Below are 22,951 nucleotides of genomic sequence, written 5' to 3'. Positions count from 1 at the left end.
GCTTCCTCCGCCATCTTGTCACTGACCTCAGCCTCGCTTTCACTTGATGAACCTGAACGCAAGGTGGAGGTCGCTGCTGGTTCGTCGCTTGCACTGTTGACTGCTGCAGCACACAGTCCAGCCTTACGAAAACCATTGACAATGGTGGACTGCTTTTATTTTTCCCCATGCTGTCAGGATCCATTGACAGACTTCAGCCAGCTCGTCATAAACATCCAGTTTTGGTGAATGACTTTTCACCACTTGTCATCCAGGTTTCCCACTCGACACACAGTGCCACTTTGAATGGACAGTTGATACTGATGTCAAGTGGTTGCAAATACTTGGTTGTGCCTCCTGGGATCACTGCTTGAATTGAGTTGGTTGTGCTGACAGCTTCTTTCACAGAGTCAGTAATGTGGGCTCTCATGCTATCCAAAACAAGCATGGCCTTATTCCGGCGAAAGAAACCCCCTGGACGCTTGCCATAGCACTCTACCAGCCACGCCTTCATTAAGGTTTCTTCCATCCACCCTTTCTTGTTGACTTTTACTACGATTCCTTTTGGGAACTTTTCCTTTGGCATCGTGATGCGTTTAAAAATGACCATTGGTGGTAGCTTTTCTCCTGATGCCGTGCAGCTCAGAACACAAGTGTGTTTTTTCATGACCAGTTGTTTTCAGTGTGATGGATGATTCTCCAGCTTCACTCAAAAAAGAGTTTTAAAAAATTAAAAAAAAGAAAGAAAGAAAAGAAAAAACCGTACCAGGTATGGGTTCTTTGGACGTCGCCTCCGCTTCCAACACTTCATGAAGCAGCAGTTCCAGAACATGAGGGAAGTAGGACAACTCTGTGCAGCTCCGCGCCAACTCAAGGGCGTTCACTCCCAAGCTGTTTCATAAACACAGACCCAAACAAGATGTCTGATATAACGTTCAATAATTCTTTCATCAGCTAAAAGTTGTTGACCCCAAACAGCTGGATACAATAAGCAAAATACCTGATATTAAGTACTATCATTAAACTTTTTTTTCTTCAAATAATGAATAAATAAAAATAAAACATAGAAACTTGTTTTTCCCCATATTTATTAATGTTAATCACACACCAGCTTTGCACCTAATTCTGTTACATGAAAGAAAAGAAGTAAGGTTTCAGTGGGGGAGGAAGAATGGTTTTAACAATTAAAAAAAACAAAAAAACAAGTAAAGTTATGAGTAACCAGGTGAAAAACAAAACATAAACACATCACATAATCTGATAATAATAATAATAACAACAACAACAACAACAATGATAATCATAATGATAATGATCCTACTATAATGATCATCATCAAAAAATATAAATAAATAAATATATAAATATAATTATAATTATAAATAATGGCATTTATAAAGCACTAATGCTTCTGGAAAAAAAAAAAAAAAAAAAAACCCAATTACTTCACATCTAATCATTCACAAGGATGAATTAAAGTAATATTTTTTCTTTTTCTTTTTCTTTTTTTTAAGAACTTTACACACTAACCAGTAACTCGCATACTCAAGAACAGCTTACAAGGATGAATTGCAGAGGGGAACGAGACAAGAAGAACAAAATGCTTGCACAAATGAGCAAAATTACAGGAGAAATAAAATCAAATCAATTTAAAATAAAATTTAAAAATAAAATTACGAATAAAATAAAAGTATAAACTCAGAACATATCATACTCCTGGTCCCCAACTGAACAAAGTAAAGCACAAATACAGACTGAAACAAATTTAATGAAGACAGAAATGTCTAAGCACAAAAAAACACCACCATATAAACAACAGCAAAATGTTATTGGAACATTTTATAGTGACTTAAAAAAGTACTTGCATGACAAAACATTTTCATTCTCATTTGCTTATTTATCATCATTGGTTGTTGTTTTTGTCTTTTTGTTGTTGTTTTTTTAATCTATTTATTTATTTTATTTTCATTATTACTATTATTATTTATTTATTTATCTATTTATTTTTTTTTAATTATATTATTATTTAGTTAGTTATTTATTTAGTTAGTTTTTGGGGTTTTTTTTTTTTTTGTTTTTTTGTTTTGTTTTGTTTTTCTCAAGGCCTGACAAAGCGCGTTGGGTTACGCTGCTGGTCAGGCATCTGCTTGGCAGATGTGGTGTAGCGTATATGGATTTGTCTGAGCGCAGTGACGCCTCCTTGAGCTACTGAAACTGAAACTCTCAATACCTGAATTTTTTCACCCGAAATGAATCTCTCCATTCTAAACATAAGTTGCCCCCAGTCACCGTTCCCACTCTCAGCATCAATGTTATGGGCAGGAAGCTATTGCAACACACACTCAGATTTCACCAAAATTTCTAACAGCCTCCAAGACTTTCCTGAGACACGCTTCCTTGTTCATACCCAATACACTCTTCTCGATAACCACTGATGAAATAATTCATCTGAAAAATAAAACAACACAATGTGTAACAGACAACAAAACCTTTTGAAATGAATGAACGGAAGAGGAAGACAGAAGGAAAAGAAGGACGGACTGGAGTGGAGACACACATGCAGATCAAAATAAACATACAAGAATATGAACAACTGGTGTGTGTGTGGGGGGGTGGGGGGTGGGGGGGGGGGAGTGGGGTTTAACCCTTTCAGCGCCAAACCCACATTATGCCCAGTGACAACTATTTGCTAAGGGATGTTTTGGTCACGGAGAGTACAAACTGAAAACAAAATTCTTGCATGCAAACTTCTAAAGAGAAGTATACAAAAGCTATATTTTTCTGAAAGGAAAATGACCAATCCACCCAACTATGACAATTTCACATGAATTTAATGATTTTGTGATAGGAAAATCCCTACAGTTACTCAGACAGAAATTTCCATCTTGGGGAATTTTTTTTGCACACTGGAAGGGGATGGAAATTTCCACCCTGAGGAACTCATAGGGTTAATGAAACAGGATGAAGGTGACAGCTGAAAAGAGAAAAAGAAAAAAAAAAGACAACAAAGAGTGAAGAAAGAAACAAACAAACAAACAAATGGCATGTGCACGTGCACACACAGATGTACATGCACATGCACACACACACACCAGACTAATCAATTCATGCAAGGTTCTCTCCACTATTTTTTCTAGCACCTCACATTCATCATCATCCACAACCTCAAGACATCAGTCATCTAGAACAGACTACCAACGTGAACCAATCACTTTTATTTCTCTCCCTTACTTTCTCTTGTCTCCCCTCTCCTCTCACTAAACGCACTGTGAGTGGGAGGCCAAGAGAGCACCTCCCCCTTTCATATAGTCACTAGCTTTGGTTTCTAAGCAACAGGATACGATTCCCCTCACTGTGAACAGACTGACTGTCCTCAGCATTACAAACCTGATTGAACCCAATTTCCTAGCCGAGTGAAGATGGATGGACACAAAAAAATACGTCAGACACAATAAAATGAAACGAAACAAAGAGAAATTGCATTGGATTTTTTTTTCTTAAATCACATCCACTGTATTCAGCTATGAAAATTTAAGTATCAAGCAATTAAATTTGAAACTACACATTATTTTTCACAAGCTCACAACCTTTGTCATCATAAAATGTACAAAAGAATGTACATGAAATTAAAGATACTGTCGTTCAACATTTCAAGAACAAAACCGAAAAGCAAGCAAAAGCAAATTATAACAAAATAAAATAAAAAACTAAATAAACAACAACAATATAACCTGTGTTCTCTTGTGCGCAGAAACAATGTTGACATGCTTTCACAATCATTGCCTTCTTCTTTTCTTCTTCTTCTGTGTTCGTGGGCTGCAACTCCCACGTTCACTCATATGCACACAAGTGGGCTTTTACGTGTATGACCATTTTTACCCCGCCATGTAGGCAGCCATACTCCGTTTTCGGGGGTGTGCATGCTGGGTATGTTCTTGTTTCCAAAACCCACCGAACGCTGACATGGATTACGGGATCTTTAACGTGCGTATTTGATCTTCTGTTTGCATGTACACACGAAGGGGGTTCAGGCACTAGCAGGTCTGCACATATGTTGACCTGGGAGACTGTAAAAATCTCCACCCTTCACCCACCAGGCGCCGCCACCGTGATTCGAACCCGGGACCCTCAGATTGACAGTCCAACGCTTTAACCACTTGGCTATTGCGCCCGTCTACAATCATTGCCAAAAAAGAAAGAAAAAAATTATTTTATCAAAAATACTGGGGTAAATGCCACCATGTGACAGGCCCACACACAGACACACAACTCACTTTCTCCTGAGTAACTGACGTAGAATATGGTGGAGGTAAATTTGACTCTGAAACATAGGAAATGCAGACATGCAATCAACAACCATCTACCTGAAGATCTAGTTATCAGCTCCATCCACATGTAATATGCAGCTTCTGTTCAAACGTGTGTGTGTGTGTATGTGTGTGTGTATGAGTGTGTGAGAGAGAGAGAGAGTTTGTGTGCATGTGTGTGTGTGTGTGTGTGCGCAGTGCGTGCACGTGTGAGTGTGCACAAATTTTTATAGTGATATGCACTGGTATTTTTCCTAATTTCTACTGTATCTGTGTTTGTGTATGATTTTCGATTTATGTTCGTATCTTGTTATGTACTATCCTTGCCAATATTCCTTGTGACCCCAGTACACTTGGTAATAAAGACATATTCTATTCTATTCTATAGTACTTCAGATGGAGTTCCTTTTTGTGTAGTCACACTTTTAAACATAAACTTATTTCTGAAAGAACATTTCTTTTTGAAATACAATACTGTAAATATGTTGAAGTTACCATTATGTGCTGTCACACTTTTTTCAGTTTTTTTTTTTCTCCTTTAAATGCAATCTCTCTCTTCATAATACAATGTTGTGTTCACACTGAAGAAAGGTAAAAAGTGCCAGACAATCTGCAGTCACAATCCCACAGAAAATCCTGCCATAAAACTGAAAGCCACAAAAGGTATCAACAGCTTGTATACCGTTTTATATAGGGAACACTATAACACAAGTGAAATTCAGTTGCTGACTTTCTTTCTCTTCCCTTTCTTCCTCCCCTTTCCCATCTCCCCCCCCCCTCCCACACACACACTCTTCCCTTCCCTCTCTCCTTCTCTTCCCCTCTCCATCCCCTACCCCCCTACACCCCTGATATCCCCCTCTCTCTCTTCCCTTCCATCCAGATCCCTCTTTCTCCCTCTCTTCACTCCAGATCCCCATGTCTCCCTCTATCACCTAGACCCCAGATACCTCGTCTCTCCCCCTTCTCTCTACTTTCCCCTCACTCTCCCTGTTCTTCTTCTTCGTGGGCTGCGTGTTAACACCATTTTTTTACCCCCCACCATGTAGGCAGCCATACTCTGGGGGGTGTATGCTGGATATGTTTCCATAACCCACCGAACGCTGACATGGATTACAGGATCTTTAACATATCTATCTGATCTGCTTGCATATACACAAGAAGGGGGTTCAGGCACAAGCAGGTCTGCACATATGTTGACCTGGGACATCAGAAAAATCTCCACCTTTCACCCACTAGACGCTGTTACCAAGATTCCAACCCGGGACCCTCAGATTGAAAGTCCAGCGCTTTAACCACTTAGCTATTGCGCCCCTCCCTCTCCCTCAAACCCTGGTCCATTCATTTATTCTTCCTTCCAGGAGCCAGTTGCATTGCTTGGTTCTAACTTTTTCACAGTTACACGTGACTAAATGCCTACGCTGACCGAACTACAGCCATTGGCCAGTTCCATACTACACACAGTTAGTAGTGGGTTACGACCATACTAGGCTCTTCCGTCCAAACAGTGCAACTGGCTCCAGGTCTTTCTACTCACAGTTCTCTCCAGTGTGCAGAAAGGCATCTCGGAGTCATTCGTGTTGCCAGGGGAGGTCAGGTCATAGGTCAACGTGTCACAAGCGGCTCCAAGTATCACAGCGTCTTCAAACAGCACAGCTGCACAAACACGTGTCAAAAGTGATTGTCAGGCTTTGTGGCGACACTTGTGTGACTGAAGTAGTGGGAGAGATGCAGGGATTTTTTTTTTTTTTTTTTTAAAAACAGGAATATGAGAATAAATGGCATGACTGAAGGGACATGACATGTTTTGATGTGAACGATGACTGGTAACACTTTTGAATTCCTGGGTTTTATAGATGGGCTTGTACCTGCAATGTTGATTTATGAGTATGGTTCATGTTTCAATTCTTTTATTTTCAAGTATTTCATTTAATCTGCCTGTTGTTATTGCTGCCGCTATTTCACTATTTTCAGTCTCATACAACAACAAACAAGAGAGGCAAGGCCTTCAAGACTCACTTGTGATACACTGAAAAAAAAATCCAAGCTTTTTATGTATTGTGTATAATTTCAAAATGTAATGTTTAAGATTAGAAAGATCAGTTTAAAGCGAATTAAGTCCCCTAGCATTAATTACAGAGTAATTTCCCTTTTTTACTATCTGCACCAAAACGTTTGCAAATAAATAAAACTTCCATGCTTAGCAAAAGAAGTTCCTGTTTGAACAAAAAATGATAATAATGACTGCTCTTGTTGTTGGGTCAGAATATCAGATCAAAGTGCCAAGTTTAGAGAATACAAAAAATATAACAGTAAATGCAGTTTGCATATAATTAGGCTTCATTTTTTTATTTTTTTGTGCCCATCCCAGAGGCGCAATATTGTTTTAAACAAGATGACTGGAAAGAACTGAATTTTTCCTATTTTTATGCCTAATTTGGTGTCAACTGACAAAGTATTTGCAGAGAAAATGTCAATGTTAAAGTTTACCACGGACACACAGACACACAGACACAGACAGACAGACACACACACACACACACACAACCAAACACTGGGTTAAAACATAGACTCACTTTGTTTACACAAGTGAGTCAAAAATGTCTGTGTCATGAGCACACACAAACACAAATACATACACACACCAAAGAAATTTACATACCCAATGGATATATATCCACTCTGAAGGGGAGCATGATTCGCCTTGACATGAAGTTGTGTGCTTTTCCTTCATTGCGAGAACACAAGGGAAGCCACACCTGCACACATTCACACACACACACACACACACACACACACACACACACACATTATCCTGTACTTCACCCAGACAAGATATGCAGACAGACAGACAGAGACTGACTCCACAAAGAAAAAATATTAGTGACACAGAGAATGGAGAAACTGAAACACAAGCTCCACTTCCCGTACCTTCATGCCATGGGCCCCACAGCCCAGCCACAGAGCGTCCATCAGCTGCAGTTTGCCCAGGTTGGCCCTTGTCGTCGTCCACAGGTTCTCCACCGATGTCGCCACCACCGAGGGCGGGCAGAACGGAAGCTGCAACTGTTGAAAACAAATGCATGTTTCTGCTGCTGCTGCTGCTGCTGCTGCTTTTGCAATGATTTACTGGCAATCTGGCAAATGTCTACTGCACCCCAGACCCCACCACTCCACAATTAGTTTCCTTCTTTTTCATTCTCAACCCCTGTCCCCCCCCCAAACCCCCATCCCCTCTCTCCCATGTCAAATCCTCCTCCACCATCCATACTGTGTGCATGCAAGCATGTGTGTATATCTTCATACATACATATATTCATGAATGTGTGTGTGTGTGTGTGTGTGTGTGTGTGTGTATGTGTGCGCGTGCATACAGGTCTCTGTCACCTTGCAGTGAATAGGCAATAAACTAGTGTGAAGAATTTTGCAAAAAGCATGAACAGCATGCCAAGAAGGACAAAATTAGTGGATAGTTGCTTGGTTTTCAATAGTTGTTTTACGTTGCTTGATGTGCATATCACATTCTCTTTATCTTTTTTTCATTGTTACATGCTTTTCAAATGTCTTAAATGCTCAGTGTGCATGTAAAATTATTGAGCTGTTGGAATGTTACATTGTTTTCAAATTACTTTCTTATGTTACTGAATGCGTTAGCAACATTTTCTTTTATGTTACATTGTGTCTTCTTATTTTTTTTTAACACATTTTACTGGATGTGCGAGTAACATTCCCTTTATCTCTTATATGTTATAACATTATCAAATCATCAAATGACTTCATATTGTTGAACATTCTTTCATAAGAAAAAAAAAAGTTTTTAATCACTCGATTAATGCTCACATACTCAAGAAAATCTCACAGCTGCAGGGAAAGAACTCATGTGTAGAAATGATAGTACTAAAGTGGAGATTCTCTCCCGTGTATTGATGTGGCCTGACCAGCACACTGGGTTTGCGTGCAGATCAGGCATCCACACACAAATGGGTTCTTTTTTGTCCAAAGAGAGGTGTGTCTTGTTTTGTTTCTTTTTTCAAGCAGGAATAACAACTTTAGTTTTCATTTTAAATTTCAAAAAAGACCATAATTTCTGGCCGACAATGCATACTTTTTTTCTGCACCAATCAGTATGGAGGGCTTTCACTTTTCAGGATTTATGCAGCATAGCACATGTGTGCATCTTATACATGAACCAAATAACTTTTTTTTTTCTTTCGGGGGGAGGGGGAGGGGGCCTGGGGGGTAAGGTGGGGGGTGGGGTCTGAGGGCTTGTGGTTTTCACTGATCTGTGTCCCTACTATTTGTGCTTGTGGCTTTATTTGATCTGTGTCCCTACTGTTCTGTGTTTGTTGCTTTCCTTGATCCTTGTCCCTACTGTTCTGTGCTTGTGGTTTTCTTTGACCTTTGCCCCTACCGTTCTATGCTTGTGGTTTTCGTTGTTCTGTCGTATCTGTCCCTACCGTTCTATGCTTGTGGTTTTCGTTGTTCTGTCGTATCTGTCCCTACCGTTCTATGCTTGTGGTTTTCATTGTTCTGTCGTATCTGTCCCGTGTATGTCCCTACCGTTCTATGCTTGTGGTTTTCGTTGTTCTGTTGTATCTGTCCCTACTATTCTGTGCTTGTGGTTTTTGTTGTTCTGTCGTATCTGTCCCTACCGTTCTATGCTTGTGGTTTTCGTTGTTCTGTCATATCTGTCTCTACCATTCTGTGCTTGTGGTTTTATTTGTTCTGTCGTTTCTGTCCCTACCATTCTATGCTTGTGGTTTTCGATTGTTCTGTCGTATCTGTCCCTACCGTTCTATGCTTGTGGTTATCGTTGTTCTGTCGTATCTGTCCCTACCATTCTATGCTTGTGGTTTTTGTTGTTCTGTCATATCTGTCCCGTGTATGTCCCTACCATTCTATGCTTGTGGCTTTCATTGTCCCGTCGTATCTGTCCCTACCGTTCTCTGCTTGTGGTTTTCGTTGTTGTGTCGTATCTGTCCCTACCGTTCTATGCTTGTGGTTTTCGTTGTTCCGTCATATCTGTCCCTACCGTTCTATGCTTGTGGTTTTTGTTGTTCTGTCGTATCTGTCCCTACCATTCTGTGCTTGTGGTTTTCGTTGTTCTGTCATCAGTCCCTACCATTCTGTGCTTGTGGTTTTCGTTGTTCTGTTGTATCTGTCCCTACCGTTCTATGCTTGTGGTTTTTGTTGTTCTGTCATATCTGTCCCGTGTATGTCCCTACCATTCTATGCTTTTGTTCTGTCGTATCTGTCCCTACCGTTCTATGCTTGTGGTTTTCGTTGTTCTGTCGTATCTGTCCTTACCGTTCTGTGCTTGTGGTTTTTGTTGTTCTGTCGTATCTGTCCCTACCGTTCTATGCTTGTGGTTTTCGTTGTTCTGTCGTATCTGTCCCTACCGTTCTGTGCTTGTGGTTTTCGTTGTTCTGTCGTATCTGTCCCTACCGTTCTCTGCTTGTGGTTTTCGTTGTTCTGTCATCAGTCCTTACCATTCTGTGCTTGTGGTTTTCGTTGTTCTGTCATATCTGTCCCGTGTATGTCCCTACCATTCTATGCTTGTGGCTTTCGTTGTTCTGTATTATCTGTCCCTACCGTTCTATGCTTGTGGTTTTCGTTGTTCTATCGTATCTGTCCCTACCGTTCTATGCTTGTGGTTTTTGTTGTTCTGTCATATCTGTCCCATGTATGTCCCTACCATTCTATGCTTGTGGCTTTCATTGTTCTGTCGTATCTGTCCCTACCGTTCTATGCTTGTGGTTTTCGTTGTTCCGTCATATCTGTCCCTACCGTTCTATGCTTGTGGTTTTCGTTGTTCTGTCGTATCTGTCCCTACCGTTCTATGCTTGTGGTTTTCGTTGTTCTGTCATATCTGTCCCTACCGTTCTCTGCTTGTGGTTTTCGTTGTTGTGTCGTATCTGTCCCTACCGTTCTATGCTTGTGGTTTTCGTTGTTCCGTCGTATCTGTCCCTACCGTTCTATGCTTGTGGTTTTCGTTGTTCTGTCATATCTGTCCCTACCGTTCTATGCTTGTGGTTTTCGTTGTTCCGTCATATCTGTCCCTACCGTTCTATGCTTGTGGTTTTCGTTGTTCCGTCATATCTGTCCCTACCGTTCTATGCTTGTGGTTTTCGTTGTTCTGTCGTATCTGTCCCTACCATTCTGTGCTTGTGGTTTTCGTTGTTCTGTCATCAGTCCCTACCATTCTGTGCTTGTGGTTTTCGTTGTTCTGTTGTATCTGTCCCTACCGTTCTATGCTTGTGGTTTTTGTTGTTCTGTCATATCTGTCCCGTGTATGTCCCTACCATTCTATGCTTGTGGCTTTCATTGTTCTGTCGTATCTGTCCCTACCGTTCTATGCTTGTGGTTTTCGTTGTTCTGTCATATCTGTCCCTACCGTTCTATGCTTGTGGTTTTCGTTGTTCTGTCATATCTGTCCCTACCGTTCTATGCTTGTGGTTTTCGTTGTTCTGTCATATCTGTCCCTACCGTTCTATGCTTGTGATTTTTGTTGTTCTGTCATATCTGTCCCTACCGTTCTATGCTTGTGGTTTTCGTTGTTCTGTCGTATCTGAGGCCCGGAGCGGTCCCTCTGAAACATCAGCAGTTTTCCCGACACATTCAACAGCAGAGACTCTGCCTCCCGTGACGTGTGCTGGACCTTTGACCCCGACTCTGAGGTCAGCGAGGTGAGGAAGACGCCGGCCACGCACAGGGGGTGGGGGATGAAGGAGCTGACCGACACCTCCTGCACCTTGTTGATGTGCACTGATGGGTCTGAGGGCACACATCAATAGGCTTGATTAATCAATGATTAATTAATCAACTGATTAATCAATGGAATGAATGATGAATTAACAGTTATAATCATTATCATTATAATAACAATGATGATAATAAAATAATAATGATTATGGTGATGATGATAATAAGGAGAATAAGAAGAATGCTAAACTTCGATCATCTTAATATTAATAACGATAATTACAATTACAATAATAATGATAATAATGATAACCTTCAATCAATCATTCATTTGTTCAATTTTCAACAGTCATAATCATTTTCATCATTATTTAAAACCTTAATAATCAAGACTTCCAATCAATCAATCAATCGCTTGATTCATTGGCAGTAAAGGTCATTATCATCATCATCGCCACCACTCTCATGAGTTTCAATCAGCCAATCACTAAGTCAAATAACTAATTTATTACCGCTTATTACATAAAAATCACATGGATTCTGGCGAATAGTTAAAATGAATATCAGATACGAGCAAACACTAATCAAAATGGAAGCTTTTGGAACAAGGTACACAATTATCCACAAGCTCCTTTATCCATTGACTTGCAACCATATTTTCTTCATTAATCATGTAGTTTCCTGTTTCACTGCAGTCATTCAGTATCCTCCCTTCCACTTGTATTCAGGTTTTTTCAGCTGACTGGGGTCATGTTGTGTACTGTAATTCGTTTCTTCTTACATCTTATTCAGACTGTCAAAACAAAAACTGCACTGTTCGAATCCCGGTAATGGCGCTAGGTGGATAAAGGGTGGTGATTTTCCCGATCTCCCAGGTCAACATATGTGCTGACCTGCTAGTACCTGAACCCCCTTTGTGTGTATATGCATGCTGAAGATCGAATACGCACATTAAAGAAACTGTAATCCATGTCAGCGTTCAGTGGGTTATGGAAACAAGAACATACCCAGGTGCACACCCCTGAAAATGGCATATGGCTGTCTACATGGCAGGGAAAATAAACAAAACTGTCATACATGTAAATTGTTACAGGACTGTCTCAGTGTACATGTGTTCGTGACTGAAATCCGACTGAATGACACAATAAATGAATGATGAGCGTCCAACGGCAGCCGTCAGTCAGCTCTACCCTGGTAGGCAGCCTGTTGTACAAATGACCCCATGTTTGTAAAGCGCTTAGAGCTTGGTCTCCATCCGAGGATAGGTGCTATGTAAGTATCCATATCATATCATAATATAGGAGTCAGCCACAAGCCTCTGAAGGGGCTCAAACCTGTGTCATCCCAGCGGTCAATCCATTACAGACTATCCGCTCTGCCACGGCAGCTGGTAGCCACAGAATCTATCACTCACTTGGCTGTGTGCTCTTGCGCTCCAAGCTGAAGATGATGACGTGACTGTCGGCGCAGAAGATGATGAGGGAGTCACGGAATGTGTTCAGCAGCAAGACAGGCGAGGGCACCTTGCACACCTGGGCAAACGTGTTGTCCAGCTTGCAGCTCCGGGGGTAGCACCGCACCTGAGGAGGAGGACAATAGTAAGTACCGATGATAACAAGTACTGATGGTGATAATTATTTCCCTCCCTGAAAACAGAGTATGACTGCCTATATGGTGGGGGTAAAAACATCAAACAATTAGAAGCCCACTTGTGCATGAGTCACTGCCAACGAACGAAGAAGAAGAAGAGAAAAAGATAATAATAAGTAACACTGATGATGACAATAAGTAATGATGATGATAATGAGAACATTCAAAATAATAAATACTGATGATGACAATAATAATAACAATAGAAATAACAAGTACTGATGACTGATGATAACAATAAGCAAAGTATTGATGATGATGAAGGTGAAGATGATAAGTAATGATGATAAGCACTAATAATAATACTAATGTTGATACTACTACTACTATTGATAATGATGACGATAATGATAGCAATAATAGTAATAATAATAACAACAATAATAACAATAAAGACAGCATCAACAACAATAATGACATCAACAACAACAAAAATGCTCATTCAAACAGCTGCCGAGACAGAAACGAAAGACTGCTGCAACAGACAGTGCATCAACATTCCCAACATAACAAAACCCCACCCCCCACCCTAACCACCCACACACACACACAAACACACACCAGCCACAAGACTTTAAAAACCAATCCATTCATTCCCAGTCAAACCACGTGACAGCCAGCCAAACTGACACCAACTGACCAAGCACAAGACTTTGAAAATCAATACATTCACTCCCAGTCAAATCACACGGCAGCCAGACACAAACTGACACCAACCAACCAACCAACCAACCGACCGACCGACCCAACCCACCCCCCATTCCACCCACCTCGTCCCTCTGGCCGGGGATGTTGTAGCAGGCGAGGACCATGAAGTCCTTCCACCAGGTGATGCCCCCAGACACCACCATGTCTCGCTCCTGCGTCTCGTTGCCGAACAGCTTCCACTTGCGGTTGAACAGGGCGTAGTGGGCGAACCCTGTCTTCCCTGCCACTGCCACACACTGCCCCGCCCTGTCCACCGCTGAGTACTGCAAAACGGGGCCGGGATCAACATTAATGGTTGCCAGACTGCCTGAGGCAAGTAGATCATCATGTCGGGCATGTAACGTCCCTTCCGAACTTGCCCGCAACCGGTAAGTTATATTTTTCAAGACTAGCACGCTGTGTTTTCAAAAATATTGCATCACGCTCCCAATACCGATTGTCAGACTCTCTACGTCTGGCAGACAACATTTTGAGTCTGACTGTGACAAGTGATCACCGGAAAAAGACAGCTATTATGCAGCTCCAAAAGGTGATTTGCCATTGGTTGCTATTTTTGGAGAACCAATGGTAGTTTTTCTTATAGCAAAGTTTGTCATCCACCCATCACACCACACAACTACAAAAATCATGATGCAACGGACTCTAATGTTATTCCACTTTTAACAACAACAAAAAAAAGTTTGTTTCTATGAGACAATGGACCTTCGAGGAAGAAAAAACAAAACTGAAAGGTTGCTAAATGCAGAAGACTGTCTTCAAAGAGGAGAGAGAACACAGTTTTCAGCTGAAATGGCAGAAAGAATTTCTGTGGCTGACAGTCAGCTGTGAATACATGCCAAAGGCGGTGTTTTGTTAAATGAGAGAGAAAACTTGTTTTAGCTATTCAAAACAACAGCTATCTTTTATGAAACCCAATAAAACAAACATCAGTTAAAGAAAAGGGTTTGATGGCTTCTTTGTGTGTGTGTGTGTGTGTGTGTGTGTGTGTGTGTGTGTGGATGTGTCTGTATGTATGTGTAGATGTGTCTGTGTGTGTGTGTATGAATGTGTGGGTGTGTCAGTCTGTATATGTGTGTACATGTGTGTTCATTTACATGTCTGTCTCTGTGTGTGCCTCTGTTAATGTGTGTGTGTCTGTTGTTCTGTACATGCCAGCATGGGGAACAAGTGGGTGTGCTTTGCGTCTGTGTGTGTTGGTGAGCAATTCGCTTGGGTGCAGAATCTACATCAATGCCTCTCCACCCATCCACACAGCTTCACAACCAACCACTACCATTTCCCCACCTACCTCTCCCAGCCACCACGCCACAACTCACCCTGATGGGCCAGTTGCTGGCAGTTGAACCCCTCTTCACCCACCCATCCCACCTCACCCGGACGGGCCAGTTGCTGGCCAGGTAGCTATGGGAGATGGGGATGATCTGCAAATGCTTGTTTGCCCCCACCTCCCACCATTCCCCACCCCCGCACCTCTCATCATTCCCCACCCCCGCACCTCTCATCATTCCCTACCCCTCATTCACACCTCCCATCATTCCCCCCCCACACCCCCACTACCTCGCACCATTCCCCGCCCCCCTTGCCCCCACCTCCCATCATTCCCCACCACCCCACCTCCCATCACTCCCCACCACCTCAACAACTCACCCGGATGGGCCAGTTGCTGGCCAGGTAGCTGTGGGAGATGGGGATGATGTGCAACTGCTTGTTTGCCCGGATGGGCCAGTTGCTGGCCAGGTAGCTGTGGGAGATGGGGATAATGTGCAACTGCTTGTTTGCCCGGATGGGCCAGTTGCTGGCCAGGTAGCTGTGGGAGATGGGGATGATGTGCAACTGCTTGTTTGCCCCCACCTCCCACCATTCCCCATCCCCACACCTCCCACCATTCCCCCCCCCCCCCGCACCTCCCATCACCCCCACCACCTCAACAACTCACCCGGATGGGCCAGTTGCTGGCCAGGTAGCTGTGAGAGATGGGGATGATCTGCCACTGCTTGTTGCCGATGTAGGGGTGGGAGCCGTTGGCGTAGTAGGGGGAGCTGCCGCCCCAGAAGGAGGAGTGCTGGTGGCTGGAGGCGCGCCAGATGGTGTCCCCCGTGCTCATGTACAGCTTGTCCTCCCCTTGCAGGAACACGTGTTCGTGATTCGACTGGAACACACAGGTAATAATGACAATAACAATAAGTCTTTATACAGCGCTGAATCTTGTGCAGAGACAAATCAAAGCGCTTTCACACCAGTGAATATTAAATCACGTATACATAACTCTAAACTTGAGAAACTGAAGATGAAGAAAAGGCAGGGGAGGAAGGCTATCTCGGAAAGAGGTGGGGTTTAAGGCCAGACTTGAAAGAGCTGAGTGAGGAGAACTGACGAAGCAAGAGTGGAAATTCATTCCAAATGAAAGGTCCAGAGACAGATAAAGAGCGGCGGCTGACAGTGGAGTGTTTGAATCTGGGTACGCGCAAACAGAGTGGATCCGAAGCCGATCATAGAGAACGAGATGGGGTGTAGAGGTGAAGGCAGCCCCAGACATAGGAAGGGGCAGATTTGTGAATGCATTTATAACATAGAATGCTGATCTTGTACTTCATTGGACAGCAAAGATTGGAATGCACTGAAGGGACTGAATGTAGGCAGACAGAAACAAATCAAATCAAGTCTTTGAAATGTCTTGACGGCACTGCTTCAGGAAAAAAATGTGAAAATTTGTTGCCGTTTTACTTTCTCTGAAGGACTGGTTTACTGCCTGGATGTTCAGCAGACAGAGTAATGGACTTGGTGATATCATCGGCAAAATTTCATATTTATAAAAGCCAAATGCAAAACAAACCCCAAATATTACAATAGTTATGAAAACTCTTAAGCACAGACATACAATTGAAAAATACAGATTTACTGTCAGTATGTCCTGAGTCTGAGCAGTTTATGAGAATCTGGAACCCACATAACTCCTTGGCTTGATGCATAATAATAATACCAGAAATATAGTAATATTGCATTTTTTCAATCAATTGATCAAAACGAATATAATGAAAATGTTGATGCAACAATTGATGTTTTTGAGTTTACTGACATTGTGCATCATGTATATTGTCTGTTATGAAGTAGAATAGTTTATAACAAAACTACTTATTAATTCTATTTATTATTCATTTATTTATTTATTTATTATTCATATTCTGCATGGATTGAAGAAAAAAAAAAAGCTTTGATTTAGAATGTGTAGAAAGTGTGAAAGGTGGTGAGAATGTGATGAGAGAATGTGAGATATTAAAAAAAATATATACTGATACATAATACTTTTTCTGGTGGTTGTTTTTTGGGGTTTTTTTACATACTTTGTTCATGTCTACACATGAATATTTGGAATATTATTATAAATGAAATGAAGTTGTTTTCTATTCAATGTTATTCTAAAACAGTAAATAAATAATGGGGGGGGAAAAAGTCAAATCAAGTCTGATGAGGGCGACAACCAAATGGTAATAGTGCTAGATTTCCACACAACTTTCCTGAGTTCGATATACCGGGTTTAGTCCACCTGGTTGAGTTAAGGGTAGTGATTTTTCCAATCTCTCAGGTCAACATGATTTTAAAAAATTTATATGCAGATGTGCTTGTACCTGAACACCCTTAGTGTGTATACACATGCAGAGGATCAAATAAGCATCTTAAAGGTCCTATTATCAATGAAAGACTTCGGTGGATTATGGAAACAAGACCATACCCAGCATGCACACCCCCCCAAAACAGAGTTGGGCTGCTTTCATGTTGGGGTAAAAACAGTCATACATGTAAAAGCCCACTCACACATGTATACAAGTGAACATGGGAACTGCAACCCATGAATGCAGAAGAAGAAACTAAATCAAATCACGTTGCTTATAGTCAAGCTAACAGCTAGATGATACAAAAAGGTTTTGTTTTGGTGGTGGTTGTGTTGTGTTGTGTGTTTTATTTCTGTCATTTTGTCATCATTATCATTATCATGTTTGTTTGGTGGGGTTTTTTTTGGTAATACTGAAAGGTTTGCAGCATATATATGTACAGATATACACTGTCACAAAACTGTACATGTCAGCCTTTTCAACACACAACTCACACACATCAACTAACATAAAAAGAAAACGAACCGCCACACAACTCACATATGTCACTGTCAATAAAAAGAAAACGAACCGCCACACAACTCTCACATATCACTGTCATAAAAAGAAAACAAACCTTCATGCAACATACATACATCACTGTCAATAAAAGAAAAAGCAAAACAAAACAAAAACAAACCACCACATCACAAAGAAAAAAAACTTACCATACAGGGGTTGACGGTCAGCGCACTTTTCAGGAACTGGAACTGCAGCATCTCACAACGACACACCTCCCCCCCAAGGTCCCCTCCCCCAGCCCGGCTGTGCACGTCACCATTCACTTGCGACACGCTCTCCCAGTCGGAAGACGCCGTCTCCGTGGTGACGGCCCACAGGTGGTACCCTTCCAGCCCCCACTCCTGTGGGGTGGGAAACAAATGTGTTTAAAAAAAAAAAAAAAAGTGTTTGTTGGTTGGCTGGCTGGTTGGATTTTATATATACTCTTTTCACACACAAGTATGGGGGAGATTTTATTACAATCCCAGTTTGGTTAAATATACTAATCATGTCAAACTGATTTGTTGGTTGGATTTAACAGACTTTGTTTACACACAAGTATGGGGTAGTTTGGGGGGGTTTTGGGGGTTGTTTTTTTTATTGTTATACTCCCAGTTTGGTTAAATATACTTATCATGTCAAACTGAGGGAAACTAGGCCTATAGGTTTGCTCTGTTGGCCAAATTTCGTTGCCAACACAGTATTAAGACGACTCCAACAGGCCGGTAGTCAACTAAGCTAATCAGCGCAATTCCCTGCCTTCAAAACCGAACAGTCCTCTGGCCAGCCACAACTTGACAAACCCAACAGGTTTTAGCTCTACCTCGTCTCAATCTTTCCTGAAATTTTCATGGGTGGTGGTTGTTTATTTCAGACTATGAATTGATCAAAGAAAAGTGTGTTTTTATTTACCGGATGTCTGTGCAATGCTGGAAAGAAAGATATCATGTGAACTTATTACAGGCATTGCTTTTGCTTCTAGAAAGACTCCATATCACAGATATCACAGCTCACATTTAGATTTCAATTCATACCAAAAAATCCCAAGTCTTGTTTCATTTCATCTGTGTTGTGTGAGGTGTACTGAGGACCAGCAGGCCATGTCAAGTCCTGAATAAATGCCAATAATAAAATGCCAATATTGATGAAAGACTAAAACTTGGATCAAACCACACTTTCATGTGGAATGGCATGTGCACACACACGTAAGCATAATCTCCCACTCCCTCTCTCTCCCGGTCTGTCGCTCTCTCTCAATTTGACACTCATACACACACACTCTAACTCACTATCTCTCTCTCTTACTCTAACACACATACCCCTCTCTCCCTCTCCATGCTGATCTACTTACCATGCAGGTTATAGAGGAGGGATACAGCCTGTAATGACCTTGTGTGCAGCTGAAACAACACAAACACAGTAAAACCCGTGGTTATCAAGTTTCACATTATGGGGAATCTGAGGAGTGGACAGACTTGACACGCACAACAGCTGAGTGGTTAAAGCACTGGGCTCTGATGGTCCTGAGTTTAAACACCAGTCATGTCGCCTGATCTATTCTGGCTGAAGATTTTTCTGATCTCCCTGATCAACATATGTGCAGACCTGCTAATGCCTGAATCCCTTTTATGCATATAATCATGCAGAACATCAAATATTCATGTTAAAGATCCTCTAAGCCATGTCAGTGTTCCGTGAGTCATAGAAAACATGAATAAATCCAACATGGACACCCCTGAAAATAGACTGTAGTTGCCTAAATGGCAAGGTAAAAGCAGCCATACACATTGAGCCCCACTCACAGATAGGAGTGAACATCATGGGAGCAGCAGCCCATGAACAGGGAAAAAACAAAAACAACAACAAAACCCCAAATACACAGTCATGTGGAAACTGACGTCCCATTCTTTAACCACTTGTTCCATAAGTCCATCTTCATGATGTATTACATTCCTGGTAAAGATTTGCAAATTTCTATCATCTGGTTTGCCAGCTTCATCAATTCTCTTGCAACATTTTCATTGGCTCCCTATCTCACACAGAATAAAGTACAAGTATCAGCGCTGTTGTAAATGTATCAGCAAATCTGCCCCTTCCTATCTCTGTAGCTGCCCTCACCTCTACACTCCATTTCACTCTCTCTGATCAGCATCGGATCCACTCTGTTTCCATCTTCTTAGATTCAAATACTCTACACTTGGCCGACGCTCTTTCCCTGTCTCAGGACCTTGCACTTGGAACAAGCTCTCTCTTTGGCACTGTCAGGTCTTTCCGTTCAGCTCTTTCAAGTCTGGCCTTAAAACCTACCTCTTCCCAAAATATCTCACCACCCTCCCTCTCCTGCTTCTTCCTTGTCTATAGTTTCTCCAGCTTACAATTTACATGTATTCATAAGTTTTGCTTTTTGTCTCCAAGATCCAGAGTTGTGCGTGCATGTGAATGACCGGCGTGTAAGCGCTTTAATTAGTCTGCGCAGAAGATTTGGTGCTTTAGAAATACTCATTATCATTACATCGTTTTCATTCTTCATCACCCAAAACCTGTATCCTCCTCACCTGTAATCCCCGCCCAAGGTGCAGAGAAGAAGAGAGCCGTAGACGCTCCATAGCGACAAACCCCCATTCAGCCACGCCACGGCCAGCGCAGTACCATCTGGTGTCCAACGCATGCACCGGATAGGGCCTGCAACTCCGCCCGCATCTGTAACAAACGTCAGCTTCACTAAAAGGAAACGTTCTTCATTTTTAATCAAAAAAAGATTATGAGCTAACAATCAATGCAAAATTTTGGTATATCTATAGTGTAATGTTCACAAACAAGTTACCTGTTACCTAACCTTTGAAGTCTGCTGATGTCACTGAGGTACCAGTGAACATACTGACCAATGATCTTTTGTATCTATAAGTGATAAAAAATGTGATTTACTGGGTATTTACTGCTACTTCTTCTGTGTCCGCAGGCTCCAATACCAATGCTCATTTGTATTTTTGAGAGGGCAGATTAGTTTATTTTTCTTATGGTAGTCGTGGTCATTTGCACAGCTCTCCATGCCACCTGTACCTGACTGCTTGGTACACAAGCTAGTCCTTTCTCTTTGGGAAAAGCCCACAATCAGCTCCTTCAAAGACAGCCCTAAAAACTCAACTATCTTCTTCAAAGTCAGCCCTAAAAGCTCAACTATCGCCTTCAAAGTCAGCCCTAAGCTCAACTATCACCTTCAAAGTCAGCCCTACAAACTCAACTATCGCCTTAAAAGTCAGCCCTAAAAGCTCAACTATGTCCTTCAAAGTCAGCCCTAAAAGCTCAACCAACTATCCCCTTCAAAGACCGCCCTAAAAACTCAACTATCTCCTTCAAAGTCAGCCCTAAAAACTCAACTATGTCCTTCAAAGTCAGCCCTAAAAGCTCAACCAACTATCCCCTTCAAAAACAGCCCTAAAAACTCAACTATCTCCTTCAAAGACAGCCCTAAAAGCTCAACTATCTCCTTCAAAGACAGCTCTAAAACCTCAACTATTTCACAAATGTTTTGCAAGCCTTCTCTTCTTATTGCTTCATTCCCAGCTTCAATTCACCCTTGTAAGCTTTTCCTGAGTATGCGTGCAAATGATTAATATGTTCAATGCTTTGCTCTTTTTTTTTTCATTACTTCAACCTTGTCAAGTGTTCATGTATATGCATATGAATGATCAGTATGTATTGTATTTTGATTTTTTTTTCAACAGACAAGATGTAGCACTGTCTAAAAACCATTAATAATATAATCATAATGTAACAGAAATGTATACATGAATGTACACAAAACCTGCAGAAACCTCTGACAAGAAATAAGAGGATATACCTTTTAAGCACAGTGATGGCAGTGTTACATACAGGAACTTAAAGAAAAGTTATTTGTTCAGATATACAAGGCATTCAATGCTCAGCAAGAACACATACCAGCGCTTTTTTTTTTGTGTGTGTGTGTGCTCTTTTTTTAAGCTGAGAAAAAAGCTAGCTGATGGTACCCACCAGGAAACTCTCTGCTAGAGATGACTAGTTTGTGCGACAGCTCCAGCGCCCCCACCTCCTCGTCTGTCATGTACACCAGACCTTCTCCACTGCAAAACACAGCATGAGCAATACATTTCAAGCCAAACCCTCGGGACTGCACACAGCTCTCAACTTCCGCACTGCACGTTCAGCATATGTAGCCCCCGAGAAAGGAAGATAACTGCACACACTCCCCCCCATCCCTCTCCAGTATTCCACACAAGCATGCAAAATAGTCATTCTGGTCTTCCATGTGTGTTGTGTCCCTTTGGGTTGTTTGGGGGGGAGGGGGAGGGGGGTGGGTGTTTGTCATTTTTCAAGAATTTTTTTTTTTTTACATATATAAATTAATCATTAAAAAATGAAATAAAGTAAAAAAAATAAAATAAAATAAATAATAATAATAGTAATTATATATATATATATATATATATATATATATATATGTGTATATATATATGTATGTATATATACTATGATGAAATTCAAGTGTAAAGACATGTAACTAACTACAAGGGGCTTGATTAAACAAAGATGCCTCAAAAGATAAACACATAAATCAAACGTCTTTGCTGCAAAGAACAAATTTCAACAACTGACTGACATGCCTGCTGAATTAATAGGAAAACATTCTAAATCTAAAGATGCTTAAGATTTAATGATGCCCAAAAAAGAAAGTGTATATCATATTTTTTCCCCAATGGTATAACTCTTTTGTTTAATGGTATAACTCTTTTGTTTAAACAAATGTGTTATGCTCAGATAATTTACAGAGAATAGAGAAGTAGGGAAGTATTCACTGAAAAAAATGTCATTGAAAAAAAAAATCTCAAAGCAAAAGTTACATACAAAACAGCATTACTTGAATGCTGGAAAATATATGCGTAATCATTTACCTCAAATCTCAACATGTGCACATATTGGCATAACCATCACACACGCATGCAAATACACAAGCACACACTCACACACACACACACACACACACACACCGCACACACACATACACACACACACAAATATCAACTTCATGCTCTTTTCCATCCAACCACAAATGCACAAGCAGAAAACCAGAAACACAGACTAACCTCTTAGCGCCAAAGGCAATGAGACGATAGCGATGATTCACAGCCACACAGGTAGCATTCGTCAGCTCTTGTGCCCAGACCCCATGTGCTGTCTGTGAACAAACAACAGAACATACACAGAGGTGAGCAAAGTACCTCAGAATATATACAAGAAATGAGCAAAATACATTAGAAAATTATACAGAGGTATGAAAATACCTCAGAAAGTACACACAGGTGACCAAAAAACCTAAGAAAATTATACAGACATGACCGACGGGTGCAATAGCCAAGTGGTTAAAGCACTGGACTTTCAATCTGAGGGTCCTGGGTACAAATCTGGTGGGTAAAGGGT

The 22,951-nt window shown here is 41.3% G+C and overlaps 1 protein-coding gene across 1 annotated transcript in view; it reads right to left on the bottom strand.

Moving 5' to 3' along the window:
* The window catches only part of LOC143295456 (guanine nucleotide exchange factor subunit RIC1-like), an 86,232-nt gene that overhangs the window by 20,786 nt on the left and 42,495 nt on the right, over nucleotides 1–22,951 (bottom strand). The window contains exons 7-20 of the mRNA XM_076607166.1: nucleotides 22,618–22,709; nucleotides 21,509–21,597; nucleotides 20,053–20,197; nucleotides 18,849–18,897; nucleotides 17,665–17,859; nucleotides 15,283–15,495; nucleotides 13,409–13,609; nucleotides 12,403–12,568; nucleotides 10,819–11,060; nucleotides 7,218–7,352; nucleotides 6,949–7,045; nucleotides 5,824–5,942; nucleotides 4,254–4,300; nucleotides 746–870 (exon numbers count right to left, since the gene is read on the bottom strand). Coding sequence (XP_076463281.1) covers nucleotides 746–870; nucleotides 4,254–4,300; nucleotides 5,824–5,942; nucleotides 6,949–7,045; nucleotides 7,218–7,352; nucleotides 10,819–11,060; nucleotides 12,403–12,568; nucleotides 13,409–13,609; nucleotides 15,283–15,495; nucleotides 17,665–17,859; nucleotides 18,849–18,897; nucleotides 20,053–20,197; nucleotides 21,509–21,597; nucleotides 22,618–22,709 — 1,915 coding nt within the window. The remainder of the gene's footprint in view (nucleotides 1–745; nucleotides 871–4,253; nucleotides 4,301–5,823; nucleotides 5,943–6,948; nucleotides 7,046–7,217; nucleotides 7,353–10,818; nucleotides 11,061–12,402; nucleotides 12,569–13,408; nucleotides 13,610–15,282; nucleotides 15,496–17,664; nucleotides 17,860–18,848; nucleotides 18,898–20,052; nucleotides 20,198–21,508; nucleotides 21,598–22,617; nucleotides 22,710–22,951) is intronic.

Source organism: Babylonia areolata, chromosome 20 (genome assembly GCF_041734735.1).
Source record: "Babylonia areolata isolate BAREFJ2019XMU chromosome 20, ASM4173473v1, whole genome shotgun sequence".
NCBI lineage: Eukaryota > Metazoa > Mollusca > Gastropoda > Neogastropoda > Buccinidae > Babylonia > Babylonia areolata.
This window is presented reverse-complemented; position numbering and strand designations above follow the sequence as displayed.